The sequence below is a fragment of the Poecilia formosa genome, unplaced genomic scaffold, assembly GCF_000485575.1.
Source record: "Poecilia formosa unplaced genomic scaffold, Poecilia_formosa-5.1.2 Scaffold200, whole genome shotgun sequence".
NCBI lineage: Eukaryota > Metazoa > Chordata > Actinopteri > Cyprinodontiformes > Poeciliidae > Poecilia > Poecilia formosa.
In genome coordinates this window covers 511,587-531,509 of record NW_006800139.1, presented here as the reverse complement: position 1 = coordinate 531,509, position 19,923 = coordinate 511,587, and the positions used below count along the sequence as shown (strand labels likewise).

At 38.3% G+C, this 19,923-nt stretch overlaps 1 protein-coding gene across 2 annotated transcripts in view; it reads left to right on the top strand.

The window, feature by feature from the left end:
• The window catches only part of LOC103148191 (cryptochrome-1-like), a 36,749-nt gene extending 18,320 nt beyond the window's left edge, over positions 1 to 18,429 (top strand). Inside the window, exons 8-15 of one of the 2 annotated variants that reach the window (XM_007566853.2) lie at positions 577 to 888; positions 1,422 to 1,573; positions 5,698 to 5,900; positions 7,046 to 7,150; positions 7,237 to 7,395; positions 8,716 to 8,796; positions 9,113 to 9,240; positions 14,843 to 18,429. In XM_007566853.2, coding sequence (XP_007566915.1) covers positions 577 to 888; positions 1,422 to 1,573; positions 5,698 to 5,900; positions 7,046 to 7,150; positions 7,237 to 7,395; positions 8,716 to 8,796; positions 9,113 to 9,240; positions 14,843 to 14,851 — 1,149 coding nt within the window. In that variant the 3' untranslated portion in view covers positions 14,852 to 18,429. Of the gene's footprint in view, positions 1 to 576; positions 889 to 1,421; positions 1,574 to 5,697; positions 5,901 to 7,045; positions 7,151 to 7,236; positions 7,396 to 8,712; positions 8,797 to 9,112; positions 9,241 to 14,842 lie in introns of both variants that reach the window. The other variant, XM_016679038.1, reaches the window with a different exon arrangement.
• Positions 18,430 to 19,923: the final 1,494 nt, after the last annotated feature.

Genomic DNA, 19,923 nt, shown 5'->3' with positions numbered 1-19,923 from the left:
CAGAATAAATAAATAAAAATACTGTGTAGTAAGAGGAAAAATTACAATAAATGTCACTTTTTGTTCGTGTGGTGACATCACAGACTATAACTTTATTTAAATTAAGGATAAGGCAGCAATAAGAAATACTGCCACCTGCAGGTGGGAGTTAGAATCACTTAAACGCTTTTTTTTTACTATTTTGCAGAAAATTTGACAGAGGCTGATGATGCTTTAGTGCTAAAGGAAATCAAAGAAATTTCTTGATTTTTGCGTGAATTTTGTTTTGTTTTCTTTGCAACAAGAACAAGATTTTCTCACTCTTGCTTTATTTTGCCAAGTTTATTAAACGGCCCTTGTGTGAATTTTAGTTCGAGCCACTGAATGTTTTCGATCCATATTACTAATAAATCAAATTAAGTTAAATTAGGGAACATTTCCTTATTTTTAAATGTGTATCACTATCAACAGTAATCAATGGCCACCCCAAATTGTTCTGAGCTGCTTTAAATGGACCTAAAATCAACGTTAAGCTGCAGGAAACAAAGTGGCATTAATGACCTGTTTTCCTCCACCTCTGTGTTTAAACGGCTCCAGGTAAAAAAGAACAGCTCTCCTCCGCTCTCGCTGTACGGACAGCTGCTGTGGCGCGAGTTCTTCTACACCGCGGCTACCAACAACCCGCGCTTCGACAAGATGGAGGGAAACCCCATCTGCGTCCGCATCCCGTGGGACAAGAACCCCGAGGCGCTCGCCAAGTGGGCCGAGGCCAAGACCGGCTTCCCCTGGATAGACGCCATCATGACACAGCTGAGGCAGGAGGGCTGGATCCATCACCTGGCCCGGCACGCCGTGGCCTGCTTCCTCACCAGAGGAGACCTGTGGATCAGCTGGGAGGAAGGCATGAAGGTGAGCAAAACGCCAACTCCGTTTTCACTGAACTATTTTGATCCAGAAGGAAGAGCTTCAGCCCTTAACATAAAAATGTAGCAAACATTGACCTTAACTCCTGGAACCCAAAGTACCAGGAGAAGAAATAAATCCAGACATATGAAATACTACATGAATATTTCATATCAACATAACAGATAGAGGTGCACTGATTGCAGTTTACTGGCCGATTACAATCTTTAAAAGCCTGATGTGCCGATTCCGATTTAGAAAGAGATACATTTTTTTGTCTGAAATGTTGCTAAGCATTTAAATAATTTCCCTCACCAAAACTTTTACGCTTCATTGTTTTTGCATGAAATTTGTCTTTAGGCACCCCCCACTTTTCACCGTATGCCACATTTACGTTGTCTCTCAGCCAGATGTGTGGATTTTTATATTTTTAGAGTATTCTCTGGAGTTCTTCCTTTATCTTGATACCAGAACCGTTCAAATAAACCTTGTAGTTCCTGAAATAAACTCAGAAACGATAAAACATTTTGCTGCTTCAGGTTTTCGAGGAGCTGCTTCTGGACGCAGACTGGAGTGTGAACGCAGGCAGCTGGATGTGGCTGTCCTGCAGTTCATTCTTTCAGCAGTTTTTCCACTGCTACTGCCCCGTGGGCTTCGGCCGGCGCACCGACCCCAACGGGGACTTCATCAGGTGGGTACCTTTCCTGTCATCGCCCATTGGTGCCAACAACCGATTCCAACCGCATGGATGCTGCCCTCCTTCCCTCCGTCCCTCTCTCTCCATACACCAGATATTATTAGGTTACTGAAAGGACCTTAAACCTGAGCCAGGAAGTAGCTCATATTAATAGATTTATTTCTCAAAATGTTTGGAAAGCTTTCTGGACTTGCTCTTTTATCTGTAGTTTATAAAATGAGGCTCAGATCAGGCAACCATTCAGCTGCAGAGGCCAAACTAAAGCAGATAACAAGAGAGAGAGATGGGGGGTAAATGCGGGGCCTCCAGATCTCTGGGTAAGTGATGAGATAGAATAAGACTCCTTAAACTTTTTGCTGTTTTCTTGTTTTGCCATCATTCCATCTTTCCGTCTGTTCCAACTTCAGTACTGTAGTCTCTGGGATGTCAGGCATGTCTTTTCTAACAACCTCAGTTCTCTCAGTGTAATTTTTAATTGTTTGTGAATGTTGGTGATTGTGAACACGCATACATCAGTAGGTTTATGCCTGTTGCTAGCAGACGACTCACTGCAGAGACGTAGATTATTTCCTCTCTTTTTAATGGATGTAGCTCTGTGTTTGTGTTTTTGGCTCATCTGTTTTTTTATGGGGGGGGTTGGGGGAAAAGTTCAGCTGTCCCTCTCCCCTGTGTAGATTGTAGCTGATTGCTTTTAAGTTGATTGGCCGTTCTCCAGCCCCCTCCTTCCACCCAGGCGCAGTCTGGGCCGCCCGGCTCCAGACCGCCCGGGGTAGAAGTTGGAAATCCAGCTGAGAAATCGGTGGCCGTTTTGTTCTGATTCTACCTGTGCAACCCTGAGGGACGGGACTTGCTCACGCCCCAGCGGCGCCCTCTGGGCAGGTTTGTGACTCGGTAGCGTCTCATTTCGTCAAAAGGGACCCTGACCGCTTGGTAGGGAAATGCAAACGCCTTGCCTGCGTTCGTTAGGTAGAGCTCTGTGAAGCATTTCCCGGAAGGTAGCGAGGAGAGGCGTTGGACCAGCTGTAGCTCTGCCATCGCAGTGTTGCACGGGTGGCGCTGGTACTCGTTACCCGCGCGGTGCCACGCGAGCCGGTCCGTTGTCCAGGCGCTGGGCAAAGCCCCTCGTCCGGCCCTTTGTGAAATGTTCAGTGGTGCTCTGCGTAGGTGAATGCAGCCTTGTTGGTTCCGGTGGGCCTGGAGCAGCGGCTGGCTTTACGCTGGAAAACAGACATGGGTTGGCTAGTTCACACTGTGGTACCGCCCCAAATGATGTAAAAATTAATCATATTTCAAGTACTGGAATTGTTTTTAATGCAATACATGCAGAAAATTCCTCATTTATACCCAAAATCACAAGAAAAACAAACATTAAGCCCTTTAAATAATAACTTAAATAGGTTGAACATGAGATAGTCGTTACATTCTTATTATTATTACATATAAATGTTTCTTTTTTGTATCATGGCTAATTCAGTCATATCCTAAAAACACAAGGAAAACAAAAATTAACTGCCTGAAAATTAGGAGATGCTGGGTGTGCTAAAAGTTTGCAAAAATGCTAAAGTGCTAAACAAACAATTAGCTCCGCTATTGGCACATGTGCAGAGTAAAACTACTTCAATGCATTTTTACTGAAGTTAAAGTAAATAGTAGCCAACAAATTACTCAAGTACAGAGTAACTGATCAAATTATCAATCATTTAATATTTAAAAACTACATAATCAGGTGGACCAAAATGTAAAGTTAAGTTGAAATTTTGGTGTTTTAATGATGGAAATGACAATAATTCACATACTTAACAAAAAATATCAGGCAAAAGAAAATGTTTCCAAATCAGTTTCTTTCAATAAAAAACTTATGAAACTTTAACAAATACTGCAGTTGAAATTTTGGTGTTTTAATGATGGAAATGACAATAATTCACATACTTAACAAAAAAAATCAGGCAAAAGAAAATGTTTCCAAATCAGTTTCTTTCAATAAAAAACTTATGAAACTTTAACAAATACTGCAGGTGTGTGTCAGTTATTTGTGAGTTTTTGGTTAAAACATGTTTTTCATTCAGTGGTAAAAAAAAAAAAAGAGAAATTTTACTCAAGTACAATAAAATCACTGTAGAAGTACAGCGTAGCAAAAATACTCCTAAAAGTATTTTTCTAAGTTACTCATGTAAATGTAGGTAGTTACTACCCTACAGCCATTGTGTTTCTCTTAAAAGCTTAAGCTAAGTGTTGGATACAAAAAGCATTTCAGCTGAAACGGCAGGAGTAAATCTCTGAGCTTTGTACCACAGTGTGCTTCCTTCCTAAAAAACAAAGTGTGGAAGGTGTAGGCTCCGCCCCCAACGCCACCCGCTGTTCCCTTCCAGGACCGCTCGCTACTAGCAGGTCGCGGATCTTCCTGGCAAAAGGGTTGTGGTCCTTTTTGGTGAAATGAGGGGGCTCCCTAGTGGGCCGGCCCAGAGTGTGGCGCTGTGGCCGTGGGGAGGAGACAGTCAGCAGGGGGGCTATGGGCCTGCTGACCACTTAAAAGTTAACCACCACAGTCTGGGGATGGGGAGCATGTGTGAGCTCTTTTCTCAGTCCACCACTGTCTGATCATGGGGGATGAAGGTTGGAGGGAGGGAGGGCGGGGGCCTGGAGCTGCGAGGTATAATGGGAAACTTCTGTCATCGAGTTTGGAGCATATTTCCTCTGACGACAGGCAGAGCTTTAGATGCTTTATAAAAAAGAATATTAGGGGTGCACCGATTTTATCGGCCAGCCGATTCATCGGAGCCGATTTCCTCAAATTTGGGAGATCGGTGATGGGCCGATACTTACTTACATGTGAAGCCGATCAGCAAAGGTCTGAAGATCAGCTGCTGTCTTCTTCTTCTCTCCTGTTAGAGAGGTTTTACTGTTAGCCCCGCCCACCAGGTGACATCCGCACGTTTGCAGTTAACAATAGTCACCCACTGTTACCAACTCAGCGATTTTTCTTGCTACATTTATCGCCACTTCAGACAAAAAATATTTGGTATGAGGCTTTTTAAGTGATTGGTAATCGGCGATCGGCCAGAAAACTGCAATCAGTGCACCTCTAAAGCACATTCCTCAGAAACATGTAGACACGGCAGATGGATAGATCTGAGTTTAAACGCCAAAGGAATCAAGCAAACTTTTATTTTCAGTGAGAAAACAGTTTTCTTTTCTTACCTTTTTTTTTTGATGGCAGAATTTTCCCAGCATACACCTGCTCCGGTCGGGGTGGGGGGAGGGCGGCGGGTGGGTGGGGTCAATGCTCTCTGCTTTCTAACCGCGTGTTACAGTAGACGTCTCCTAGCATCTTCTACTCAATCGGCAGTGGTCTCTCTCTCTCTCGAGTGATGGTGCGATCTCCGTAGCGAGCGGAGCGTCGTCCGTCACGTGCGTGCGTGTCGGCCCACTGGGCCGGACCACACCAGCCCCCACCCCTCTCTGCACACTCGCCCCCCCTCCTTCTGTCCTGTCAGTCTCCCCTCCTGGGAATAGGTAAGGTTGGACCGAGTCCAGTAGGTAGGTGGCCTCTCTTTGTCACACTGAGCGACTCCTGGCAGCTCAGTGACTCAACGCTATTGTGAGAAGTTGATTTTTTTGGTTTCATCTCTTGGAGGATTATATTTTTCCTATTGTCAGTGGTGTGGCTGTTGCCACGGTAACTTACAGTAAATGTGCTCAGGACCACAGCCCCTCGTTTTCAGGTTTGGAGCTTTAGTTCTCACTCTGCACTGTCATCGTGTCTCACTGCAGTGCCAGAAATGCTCAAAAATGAGTTTCAGAATGGAAGAAAAAGATTTCCTGCTTGAGCTCTCGTACCGTAGCATTACTGTGCAGTGTTGTGGTTGTACCTCTCATTTTGCAGCAGCTATTTTCCATAGAGCCTGTTAGCATGATGGCCAGCCTGCTCCCATTAATTAGAACACAATGATGGGCGGCAACATAAAACACACATTTTCTTAACACTGATGAGTAGAAAACTGTATTCATACATATTTACAGCTATAAAACTTAAATTAAAACACATTTTGTTAACTATTAAGTAAGATAATTCCCATTTGGCAAAAGCAAGAGCATCTAATGTCGTCTTGTGCTTCCAGGCGATACTTACCTGTCCTCCGAGGTTTCCCCGCCAAGTTCATCTACGACCCCTGGAACGCCCCCGAGTCCGTTCAGGCGGCAGCCAAGTGCATCATCGGAGTCCATTACCCGAAACCCATGGTGCACCACGCGGAGGCCAGCCGGCTCAACATCGAGAGGATGAAGCAGCTCTACCAGCAGCTGAGCCGATACAGAGGCCTGGGTGAGGAAATGAAGTCAAAGCGTTGCTGTCATCGTAAAAAATAAATCAAAAAAGTATCACACACAACAAATAGCACAATATCTTTCACATGCAGATACAAGAACCTATATTTGTACAGATTTTTTTGGGGGGAAAAAAGCCCTGAAAAATTCAAGATGGTGGCCACATTTATTGCAACTTAACACTTTTAGTAACGTGTCACTTAATTCAACCTATTTACTGATTGATCATTTTCAAATGGTTGTCATGTAAAATCAATTTTAGAACTAAAATCACCATCTATGAATGTGTTTGGTGTCAAATCCTACATATTTTTTTTCTTGATCTTGTTTTCTTTTTCTGGTAGACATTTTTCAAAATGGCCGCCATGTTTGTAATGGAGAATATATGTTTGCTCTAAAATTAGCTGGCAGTTGTTTTTTGGCTAACTGTGATGGGCACAGCTAGCCAAAAAGCAACAAGACTATTAGCTCTGCTAAAAAAGTTAGCAGAAGCTAACGCTAACCATTATGTACAGCCATTTTAAAGTATCACACACAGCAAATCGCACAATATCCTTCACATGCGGATACAAGAACTTAGTTTGGTACAAATTCTGGGGGGAAAAAAACCCTGAAAAATTAAAGATGGCCGCCGTCGTGGTTGTAGAGGAACATTTATTTTTGCATTAAAAGTGCCAATGTTTACCACAGAGGAATCCTTGTAGTGTCTAATTGTCTTAAATAAACCCATACAAATTATATTTACTGATCATTTTTAGATTTTTTAAGATGCAACAAGAATCTAATATTAAACACATATAAAAATAATTAGCGGGCGCTAACGCTAACCATTACATATAGCCATAGTACAAAAATGATCACCCACAACAAATAACACGAGGTTCTGGTATATGGAGAAATGTGTGGATCCGATATCTCCAGAAATGCTTATTTGTAAATTTTGATATGTTAGTTCATCTCTGTTTAATATAAAAAGGGCAAACATGGGAATATTTTTGTTTTTTATGTAATTGTGTTATAATTTTCACACATTAATAGTTGCCCAATGACTGAACACACACAGATATACTGCAAAACAACAAAACTTTTAAAATATTTCTTAAATATTCCAGATGATCAGGAGTGTGTGTTTCTGTTGTCCAGGTCTGTTAGCTTCTGTCCCGTCCACAAACGGGAACGGAAACGGAGGAATGATGGCCTACTCTCCTGGAGAGCAGCAGTCAGGGACCAACAACAACAACTCACATTGTAAGAGATCAAGGAACAAAATATAACTTGTGCAGAGTTTTTATCACTGATTAGGATCCGTCTGAAGACATTTTCTCTTATTTTAGTGCCTGGAGTGTCAGGGAGCTCGGTGGCCACAGGGAACGGCAGCGGGAGCATTTTATTTAACTTTGACAATGAAGAACAGACGGGGCCCAGCAGCTTTGGACAACAGCAACAGCAGCGACTTCACACACTGCCACAGAACCAACATCAGCAGCAACATGGTAAGAACACTTCTGACATGAATGTTTCCTGTTAAATATCACAGTTTAGCCTGTATTTGTCTGAATGAAGGACTAAAGGTGGCAGAAAATATGACGGCTTGCTGAAAATTTCCCAAAACACAACAGAAAAAATGTGTTGAATTCTGATAAAAAACAAACATTTTGGCAGAAGGTTTGTCTGGTACAAAAGTAAACAAAACCCACTGTGAGGCATGGAGGTGGCAGCATTATGCCACCCTCCTTAAAGATAAGGAGGGGATTATATTCATCAGCATTGATGTGAGTCCAAATCATCAAAACGAGACTTCAGCAGAGGAAACATCAGAGAAACCTACAGTCTGGTGGATCTAGACTGTAGGTTTAGATCTACAGTCTAGATCTGTAGATCTAGACTACAGATCTAGACTACAGATCTAGATCTAGACTACAGATCTACAGTATTCTGATCCAGTATACTGGATCAGATATTCTACAAATCAAGATCTGGGAGGTAGAAAAGCACCGATCCACTTTTAGTATCGGCCGAAACTGAAAAACGGCTGAAGTGAGTTAAAAAGTTTCTCTTTTTAAACACAGACAGTAAATTATAAATTTGAAAACTGCAGCAGTGCAGAACATTTAAACACACCAACAGCTTGACAAGGTCAAACATGTAGAAACAACTTTAACATGTTCAGTGCATTTAGGAGTAAAACAGCCCATGTAAAATAAATGATAAAGACGCTGAAACAAAAGGCTGTAAACACGTAAAGTACAAACTGCAACAAACTTTCCTTAAAATGGTTCGGAAAGTGAAATTGTTTCTGTGCAGCCTTTGTTTAACCAGACGTGTCTCACTGAGGTCAAAACTGTTTTTCAGGAAATGCCTGGCCAAATTCAGCAAATTAATAATAAATAATAACAAAGCATAGAATTAGACTGAATAGATCTGCCCTTAGGGATTATTGCAATCTAGAATTTATTTCAGTATCGGGACCGATTCAGATATTGATATCGGATCGGTGCAGCTCCACTTCTAGCAAGGAAGAAAGGATGCTGAAATTAAATCATAAAGTGTTTAAAAGTTTCAGGTCCAAACCTTTTCAAGAATATCTGTTATCTATATAGATAAGCAACAGATATTTTGCCTCCTGACAGATTTGTTGGGTTTTTCTGTTAATTTGTGCATTTTGAGGAAAAAATGTATTTTCATTACATAAACCTACATTTTGATGCATTTGATTACTTTTATGTCCTAATCTAGATTATTTCTGAATTTATACATCAAAATTAATCAACTTCATTGTGAATTAAGCACAAACTGTGTTGTGTCTCCAGCAGGATACCACTCAGTGCCAGACGCCAGCCAGAACATCACCAGCAGCCGACTCTATCATGAGTTTGCTGTGCCTCAACACCCAGGTGAGAACTGTGAGCAGGTACCATTCATGTAAAACCAAAGATAAGAAGAAAAATACATTATTATTCCAATGTAAGTACTCATCTCTGCCACCAGGGGGCAACACATTTACAGTAGCAGCTTGTTCCTTGCATGTTTTCTGTGTGTTCATGCTTCAACACGCCAAATTTGAATGAGTGGGTCAGTAAAAGAACCTAATGACTCACTGACCAGCTGATGAAACAATTTGAAACCTGGAGCTGCTGAAACTCCTGTCTCGGTTTACTCCAGTTCATTCCTCTCATGTCCGTTTCTCTGCTTGCCCTCGGCGACTTTCAGGCCTCCTGCTGCACACCAGGGGCAGCGGCATCACCGGAAAGCGAGAGCGCGAGTCAGAACGGGAAGGGTCCAGGGAAGAGGAGCCGGCGTGCTGCTCTGTCAACAAAATGCAGAGACAGAGTGCAGAGGTCAGCCCTCAAAGTGCTGAAGAACTCAGCATTTCTTTTTCCTTCAAAATACAAGAAACATCTGCAGGCTGAAATTAATGCATCTAAAATTAAGGCCTTAAAATGTCTTAAAGTCATTTAATAAAAGTAAAAGTCCAAAGTGCAATTCAAAAATGATCCAAATCTGGCCCACTGATGCAGATGGAGACTTTTAATTTGTAATTTTCTTACAAAATAAAATGTGAAGTACAACACAAAGTGTTTATCTTTTTCTAACTGAGCTTTAGCAAAAGCAGAGACTTTTGCACCCAAATCAGCTTTTTTTATTTATTGAACTTGGCTAAATTTTGAAAGAAAGTGACCCAAATCCTGTTCTTACTACTGAAAATAAATCTGTTCAATCAACCTCAAAAGAACTGAAAACTAGATGCTTTTCTTTTAATACAGCAAACGTGCAAAATCTACGACAGCATATTAGGGCCATTGTAGATTAAAAAAATAAAAAGAGTAGCAAATTTCCACCAAAGAAACTGAAATTAATCCCAGAAATTTTCTACAAAAATTTTTAAATTCTGAGTTTCAAATGCTGAAAAAATTCACTTTTGAAACTCAGAAAAATTTAAAAAAATATATTTTTCTAGAACATTTATTTATTTATTTAGTTCTTTGGTGGAGCTTTGCTTCTTTTGTTATTTTTTTATCTACAATGCCTTAACACACAATCATAAAAATCCCTAAAAAGGTTTTGGAACTACAATAAATATCCATTTTGAAAAAATTAGACTACCTTATTTGGCTACTTTTAGGTTGTTTTGGTTTCTTTGGACACGCCTGAAATAAACTGATTCTTACTTTAGTGACAGGTGATTCTTGACAGGACTATTTAATCCTGTATTTTTCTTTGTCAGGACGTTTCTGTCATTTAAAGGTTTGCGTTGCATCATTTCCTGTGAATCACTTTTAACTGAATGAGCTAGGAGTAATTCAGACTTTGTCTTTCATTTTTATCATGGAACCTGCAGTTAATTCTTTCCTGTGTCGTGTTGTAATAATTCAGTTCAGTTCAATTTAGTCATATAAATGTCACCTCAGGGCACTTCAGGAGAAAACTAAAATTACATGGGCTGGTGTGACGTAAACAAAAACCAGTTTCAACCAGGAAAAAACATTTTCTGGTTAAAAGATTATTAGTTTTCTCTACTTATCGTAACGGATACCCAAGTAGTCGTTCATAATTTATGTGCTTGTGGTTGGTTTTGTAATTTATTGCTAAACTGCTTCTAAAACAGGTTCAGGTCTCCTTTTAATGTGATCAGATTTTCCTCTCACAGGCTGTAAGTTTGGCTGCTCTTAAATTATTTTAGTAATTGATCATTCTGACGAGTAATCGATTATTCACATTTAAAAATTTGCCACATTCTCCAGGATTTTCATTTCACCTCTTGCACCTTTTTATACAATATTAGTAAAACATAAAACATTAAAAGATGCAAACGCACTAATAATTCAATTTGTTTAAGTAAGAAAACAAGCATTTCAGTCCCTTGAATGTACCAACAGCTTTTAGTGAACAATTAATCATTTGTAGCAAAGAATGCATCATTAATTATAACATCAGCATGTGAAAAGCTCAGGCCTTTAACTTAAATAGTGTGCGGCTAATATTATAATAAGAACATTATATTAATGATTGAATCGGAAAAGGAATTTTATAGGAGATTATTTTACAGAATTTGAACCGAGTGAAGGTAAAACTTAAACTTGAGGAGTTCTGTGTGTATTTATATATTAATTAGTGCTTTCAGTGTGTTGTTCTTTCAGCAAGTGGCATTTTTGAGTCATTGACGATGACTCAATCACTAAATTAGCTGATGATTATTTCCAATAATCAATTAATCAGGATTAATTGATTAATCATTTCAGCCCTTGTTGAGAGCCTGAATTTCAATAGGAAATACAGGATCAACTTTTTAATTTGTCAAAAACTGAGTAATTGTGCAAAAGCTGTAAACTAAGTTCATATGGGAATATAATGATGCCAAATGTCGCTCTTTGCTGCAGTTAGAGGTTTTATCCAGCCGCTCTGTGTGGAGCAGAAAGATGAACTTTTGTCTAAACTCAGCCTTGTTTTTTGCATTATTTTAACATTTTTAGCATTATGTAATGCTTCTTTTAGTTCTGACTGTACATATTTGATCAAGTTCAGGAGGGAAACTGTTTACCTGAAGGCATTTCCTAACTCATAAAAATCAACACAACTCTACTTCAAGTTTTATGAACATTTATGGCTCATAATATGCTGAGGTACATGCAGCCCATGTGGCAATTTCATTTAGCTTCTGTGATTACATAGAATATATGTTGTAGTTGTCCTGTGTGTATATATATATTAGAAAAAAACACAAATCTGGTTTATAACAAAGTTACAAACTGTCAACTTTATTTTGCTTTTGAATTGTAATTCAAGACAGTGAAAAATAGCTTTATTTGCAGGAAAACAGCAATTTCTATGAACCGACTTTTAACTATTTCTATGGTAAAACTGAATTCAAAGAGTTTAATCATAATTTTACCTAAAAAAATCAAAACTTCTAAATGTTTTTCAGCACATTTTAGGAAAACACAATGAAACCTATGTTATGTTTTCCTTTTTTAAACTGACATGATCATTTACAGCCTTTTTTAATAACAATTTCTGTAAATTTTCCATAAATATTGTTTGTCTGAATTATTATTTAGTGCCAAACACATTTACTAATTTCTGAACATTTTTATCCAACAAAAATAAGAAATTGATGACACTTCATCTCAGATCTGCTTGTTTCATAGGAAACTAAATATCTGAATACATTTAACAAATAATAAATGTTATCAACTTGCTGTATATGTCAGAGTTAAACATAACCTTTGGAAAAGGCCCTGCGACTGTGAATGTTTATTTTTTTAGTCCTTTGCATAACCATCAGTGAGCCAAAGGCACAACAAATAGTGACTGTTTGTATGATGTGAACTTTCCTCTCCCACTTCAAAGCAAATATATTCCATTATTTGCAGTGTGTTCGCAGCGCAGACTAGTCATCTATGCAAATGTCAGACCTGTCATGAAGCTGCTCTCAATAAAAAATACAAAGCAGATGTTTGTATGCAGGAGCTCCAGTATGGAAAACAATGGTTCACATAATGGGCAAAAGCCGTGGAAGTGGGAGTGCAGGAAAAAAAGTCACCAGACATTTTGGAAATGTAAGATGGTAAAACCATGAAGATTATGTAATGTCTGGTTTGGAAGACAAATCATTTGTTTTTACATTTCAGCTAAAACAAAAATACTTAAGGTCTTCTCTATAATTGGTGCTAAAACCTTTTTTAGCTATAAAAAGTTTATTTTTTTGTTCATCTCTTGAGTTGAACACTAAATGTTTGAAAAAGAAATGCCTTCTTGCCATCACCCTAATCTATAAGCACCCACAGATTCTCCATCAGATTTAAATGACAGTTTCAATCGTATTTAGAGCAGAAACATTAAATTAAAGGACTTTTTCAATCAAACTTCAAAATCACAAAATATCACCAACTATTTTTGTTCTATTTCTAGTGCAAATATCTTAATACAATTGAAATAAGACAAAACAAACTTAAAAGTAACTTTCAGCAAAATATAGGTGCTTGTTTTACATTAATATTGATGAAAAATTTCTAATTTTATTGGCAGATGGGAAAAATGTTTTGTTGTAAGTGAAATAATAATATTTTTCATCACTATTAAGACGTTGTTGGCTTAAAACAAGCTCATATTTCTTGTTGAAAAGTTACTTTTAAGTTGGCTTTATCTTATTTCTAGGGGAACTAAGATGTTGAACTAAGAACTAAGCCGAAATTAACTTGTAATGTTTTGTGCTTTTGGAGTGTAAATCCGAATAGTTTGGGTCCAAATGTATCTGTTTGATCTGACTCTAGAAACCTGTTGGTTCCCGCAGTGCAGTAAATATATTACTATAGATACAGATTCAGCTACTCCAGGCAAAGTTTCTCCAGTCCAGTCTGGTTAATAAGCAGCTAACCTGCTATATGGAGACCAACAACACTCTTCCTCTTTTCCAGTCTGACTGCAGAGTCTGCCTTGCTTGTATTGCAGCATTTTCAGTGTTAAATGACTTAAAATATGTCATCAACAAAGAGAAATGTTGTGGATTTGTGGTCAGTTAACATCCTAATCAGCAGGTTTACCAATGATCTTTCTGGAGAAACGGCTGACATGGTTTAAGTGAAATCAAGTTTATTTGTATAGAACATTTCACCAATTATAAAACAAGCAATAAACATTTTATTTTGTCAAACACAAAATCTATCCAAATTTATCAATCGATGTTTCAGTAATGATTAATCAAAAGCAACTCTAAACACGTGGGGGTTTAGCTTTGATAACTTTGTCCCCCACAGGGACAATTTGCTTTCCAGTCAGATGGACAGTTGCAGATAAATACATAACATAATGAAGATACACCACAGCATCCATATGGCAAACGGAACAATTATTTACCACCACAGATGTTTAGGCTTTGAGGCCGACACTGACGTACATGAACATTTATACCTCCTTTGCAGTTTTTCAGTTTTCTGGAAGTTTGTTCCAGATTTGTGGTGCATAGAAGCTGAATGCTGCTTCTCCTTGCGTGGTTCTGGTTCTGGCTGTAGAGCAGACCAGAACCAGAACCTGACAGGTCTGGAAGGTTGATCCAGCAGCAGCAGCAGATCTTTAAGTGCTAAGCAGTGATTTATAAACCTACAGAAGTATTTTAAAGTCTACTCAGAGAGCCAGTGGAAGGACTTTAAAAACCTGCGTCTTTGGACATGTACAATGTTTTCCAGTCTTAATTAGATCCAATCCTATTGCTGTGCTAGCAGTTCTTATCCGTTTATATGCTGATGACACCGTTTTGTTCATGTCTAGTCCAACTTAACCTGCTGCCTTCTCTAAGCTTCACTTTCCTTTAAATCCAAACGTCTCTATCATTACAAATCACCTTTCGCTCAAAGCACAACCTTCCTAGCTTAGATTACAGTGGGATTATCTACAGGAACGCCTCCACAACTTCTCCGTAAACCGGATGTCTTCTGCTTTACTGCAGTCCAATTTGCCCCGGGTTCTCCTTTCTCCATGGTAATCAGTTACCAACTGGGCACCACCCCATCTGGAGCAGGTTACAAGTTAATTGTTGAAAAACTGATGGGTTTTCAAGCTGATTATTAATTTGGTGTGGAAGTGATGAATCAGCGTCTTTCTCTGAATGAGAGAGATGGTTGCCTCAGTAACAAAATATTTGAGTGACTGTTTTCTGAAGGTTTGGTACATCTGAAGCCAAACTGGACCAAAAGTCCAGACGTTACCATTTCTGAAAAGCCATGTCAGGAGTTGGCATACAAGTAAATGTCAGCAAGCTTCAATTAATCAAAGCTTTATTAAACGGCTGAACTGGAACTCCTGTTCATGTGAGTTTTTATTTATTAAATAACGTTATTTATAGTGTTCCTTCTTGAATATAACCCAATAAATAAATAATTGTTCTTTTTTCTGTCTTTAAAGCCGTTTTTAATATTTCCATGGTGTCTCTGGTCTTTCCTGCAGACATCTTAGGCCTGGTGGAGACGAGACGGCTTGAAAACACGTTAGCATCGCCGTCCGGTTGGATGTTTGAGGAACCGTCGCCTCCTGAGCTCCATCCGGACACGACGACCTGCCTGTCGATCTCAACGCACCAAATCTGTGTGTCTTTGTTTTGTTTTTCAAAGCTCCCAGAGGTATAAACACAAAGGTGAAAATGGGATGATTTGTTTAATCCAACGACAAAATTTGATTTTTGGTTGTTTTTTTTTTTTAAAAAGGAAATTGGTTCTTTCAGGTGGGACAGCATAAGAAGAATGTGCAAAACGCCTCAAACCTACGTCTTGGTTAAAATGTTTGCAAAAAAATAAGTTTAATTAACAAGAAAAGAAAAAAAATCACTTAATTGTCTTAAAACTGCTGCCACCAGCCAATATAAACTGTACAGATACTGAACTGCAGCTATAATTGTGATAATAAATTTATTTTTTCCCACTCTTACAGTAAAACTACCTACGACACTAAATCCGACCCATCAGTTTTACATCTTCACAGCAAAATAATGCAGTTTTTATATTTGTTTTATGCACCGGAGCAAAAAATTGTGTATTTTATTTAATGAAAATGTGGACATCTAAAAATGAAGGACAGTTTTCATTGAAATGTGCAGTTATTCTGAGGTTTTTCCTTGAATCAATAAAAGTAACTCAAAGTGTAAGTTTTGACAGTGAGAACCAGACAGGTACTTTCAGGGACTTTATAGAAATAATCCAAGTACGTTCTCAGTTCACCTGTTGCTAGTTTGTGTGTAAATACAGTTTTTATTCATTTGAGGTCCAACTGGTCGCTGTTTTGTTTTGTTTTTCTTAAGTCTGCTGCTGCCTGCTTGTTGGCAGCTAGTGACTGAAGGTTTATTTTGTTTGGAGGTTTTACGACACAAAGCACAGGAATCTAATTACACAATGTCAGACCAGCTCCATTCTTCACCTTGGATTGTTTTTACAGTGTGTTACTACAGATGGCTTTGAAGGTTGCTTTTAACTTGATTGTTTATGCTGTAAAAAAAAAAAAAAAACTCGTTTTAAAGATGTGAAATTTTCTGTGGAAAATCTTTAGGGTTCCTTTACTTTCATTTTTTTATTTATTCTCATAGATGTCATGGTGAGTCACCCACATCACAAACAATAACTATGAAAAGATTTGTAAATATCGCTTTAGTTCAGTGAAAAACACTGATAATGGATTATTTCAAAGCACTTTAAAAAGCTATTCAAATGAAACACCTGGCAGCCAATTTAATTATACCTCTGATCAGTCTTCTTCTTTTCACCATGCCACCATTATCCTCACAACATCTGTTTTCATGTTGCCATTTTCTCCACATCTCCCTCATAGCAGCCGTAAGCTGTTTTTCTCTTGCATCACCTCTGAAACTCTTTCCCTCCACTTCCCCCACCTGCACTCACCATTCACCAGCTTTGAATGCTTCAGCATCCTGTTTAAACTCATCATCCTTAAACTCATCCTTTTTTTGTCCCTCTCCTCTCGCCGTCCTCCCATTCGAGCAGATGAATTTTATTTTAGGCCCATTTTAGGATTAGAGTTTACTGCATTTTAGACTTTGTAGCTGTTTAAATAAACACAGTTGAATTGTCGCTGGTCCTGTTTTGGTAGCACCGTTCTAAGGAACCTTAGAATAAATCAAACCCTGTCTGTGGTTCAGTTGAATATTATCACTCTGCACTCTGATTGCCCCACATTGCAGATTTTCTTTCTTTTATTCTTATTGTTTGTGTTGTGGATGCCCACTAATGGCATAAAAACAAGTCACAGCTTCTCCACCTTTTGCTTTTTGTTTTGAAGAAAAATGTTTGGACTCGGCTGTAAATATTAATCAGCTTTAATCTTTGCTGTCCCAGTTAATCAGACGCATGCAGAATGTTCTGCAGGGGGGAGAGCTGTTGGACCATCTGCATATTTAACATTATTATTCACAAACCCATTGACCCTGTGGTTTTTCCACCTCTAGGTAATATTGTTACAGTGTCAGTGATTTAATGTTTCAAAGATTTTTATTTAAACTTACACAACCAAATATGTAAAAAATAATAATAATTTTATTGAGTCAGTAACATTTTCACCTTTCTGTTTCTCCCTCCAAAATCTCAATTTGTTTAAAATTACAACTTCAGAGGATTTCGACTTTAGTTATAAACCAGTTCATCTGAGGGCGTAGAAGACGAGCAGTCTCTTCACAACAATCGCTGCTTTTTTTTAAGATTTCATATAAAACTAAAAACTCAATGAACAAAAAGATTAAAGCAGTAAGTTGAGCTAAAATAAGTGACTGCGTTTAAATGAGCTTAACTCTGTCAGAAAAGCAGAAACCGACATTCCTTAGAATAAATCAAACGCCATCGCTGAAGGATTTCTACTGCCAGAGAAGTTACACCACATATGAACACAAGGCTTCTTGTCACATTGTGGAACCCAGAATTGTACAAAACTGTTCATTTAAAACATAGATAAAGGCAGAAATTTGTTGTTAAACATTAGAAAGATGCAGCTGGTCTCATTCAGGTTCTGTATTCGCCCTCCGCCATCATTTATTTACATCTGTTGAGTTGATGTAAACCAGACAATGTACCAAACCCACTCTCTGTAAAAGATACCTCTCACAATTATAGAAATCCAAACCTCTTCACTGTAATTTATAAACACAAAGGATTTAAGAATTAAATCTCACTGGAAAGATGAACTCTAGTATGTCAGCCCCCATTATTCTGGGAAATGTGCAACGCCCCATACGGCATTTTACGTTTTCAACCCATACACGTGACTGTAAGCGTCTTAGATTAGAGTGAAGATGACGTCCCCCACATGATGCTTCCCACACAACTCCAAAGTAAAGAAATAAATGCAGAAAGTTTCATTTTTTGTCATGTTTAGGCAGGAGAAAACAGATCAAGTCCCAACCTGAGACTCATACCGGTTTTGTTTAACATAAAATGTGGGACTAATAAAAGAAAGAGGATTGGCTCTGTTCAAATAAACCGTGCTCCCCTGGCTATGAACTGAACCAGATCTGAAACGAAAGCACCAACCAACGTTTGCGCATTCCAAGCATCCTAAAAAAACAGACTGCAAATGAACTTAAACGCTTCATTAATGGGTGAAATGAAGCTTTTTATTTCAGCCAGTCTTCATGATGAAGCTCTGGTGACTCGCGTCTCTGTACAGTTCTTGGTATTTGTTCTTCTGTGATCTTCAGGAGTAATGTAGAGGGGGCCGGTGGGGGGTGTAAAGATTTACTGTTTCTGTATTATAATTCTGTATGTCCTCAAAAAGATTTAAACATTATTAGGTTTTTGTAGTTTTTATCACAATAGTGAAAGCAAGTTGAACCAAGTTTTTATTCCTGATTTTATTTCCCATTATTATTATTATTATTATTGTTATCTTTTTGTTCCCTTCTGTGACATGAAGGTGAAAAATACACCATCTGTCATCTCTGTAAGTACTTTGTTCTCTCCGTTTCTCCTTGTATTGTGAAAGGCTTTTCCTGTGCTTGATCGAGTTCATGATGGGGAATTAAAACTGCTACAACTTGACGCTGTCCCCCATGTTTTGCTTTATTTGCATCGATGCAGGGAATCTCATCTGATACGACTGAGACTGAAGCCTCGTTACTTTCCTACAGAGTTTATCAAAGACAAACAAACCAACCTCATCTTGAACATGCCTCGTCTCACACCAGAGTAAACAGAGTTTCAGGTTTCGGTGGAACTGCTCTGATTTTTAATACAATTCAGACTCAAAAAATGTTAATATTGCAAAAAAAAATAAAAAATTAAATATTTTGGTGTTTATAATGTGAGGCACAAATCTAAAAAGTAGCAGCAAGCAGGAAAGATGTATGTAATTATTTAAAAAAATGTCCATTTTCAAACCCAAAAACAAAACAATTAAATCACATCATAACGGTGAGCTGTTAGTTTTACCACCTTAAAAGGAAGCATTGGCTTGAATACCAGCAATGAGCTCACTAAAAATTCACAACATTGGGAAGAAAACAAGTTTTGAGACAGACATCCATTACATTAAAGTCATTGTGTTTCCATATAAATGTATATTTTTTATTTATTTATTCAAGTTTGACTTAACCAGGTAGTCATCACTGAGATTAAGCTGCTGCCTATCATTGCCAATGAAAGGTAGCAACATAGTTAAACATCATGTACAAATATCATGCACCAAAACTAGTGTTAAACAAGTTTTAATACATTCAAACAGATACATTTCACTCAATTTGCATGTGATTTATTTTGATTCTATTCCAAGTTTTATCCAAACTTTATTACCACCATCCATCAGTTATTTTCATTGGAATTGAAACTGCCAAACCCAGGCAGCTCTACTGGATTGCTAAGAAAGCAATGATTCACCACACCAGACAATATTACACAGTGTCTTCGTTTCTAGTGTGATGGCATGATTTGAACGACTGAATCTGACATCTTGGTGACGTATGTCTGAGATGCAGCTGCTTGGGCTGAAGAAGATTGATTAGTTAAACTTTCCACTTAGTTTTTGTTGAGATAACCTGAACATTTATTATTCTATTATGCTATAGGGGAACAAAATACCTTATAGTGAAAGGAGCCAATCTGCTGTCAACATGTCAATGTTTTTCCAGTGAGAAGTCGACATGGGTAACGTGAGCAATGGCACGTAAATCAATGCATGCAATCTTCTTCCGGATGAACTTTCAGTCAAGCTGAGTCAGAGTCAACTAACCCCAACTCTTTATTCTGGTTCTCCTTCACTTTTACTTATGACAACAAATCCTCCAAATATTAGCTGTGGAATGGTTTAAATGTGCCTTTGAGCCCAAAGGTTCAAACCTGTTATTAATTTCGTCACATTTACAAACTAGCTTAAGAGATTCAGTTTTTAACTGAATGATCTTTGTACTAAACTTGTTTATTGATTTTTAGATTGGGTGGTAATATAATGGTTAGGTGCCACTGTGCGTGTGTAACCGGATCCTTTTCTGCCTTGTGCTGGTTATTGAGTGAACAGGCCGTGACGCAGTTTATCTTTTA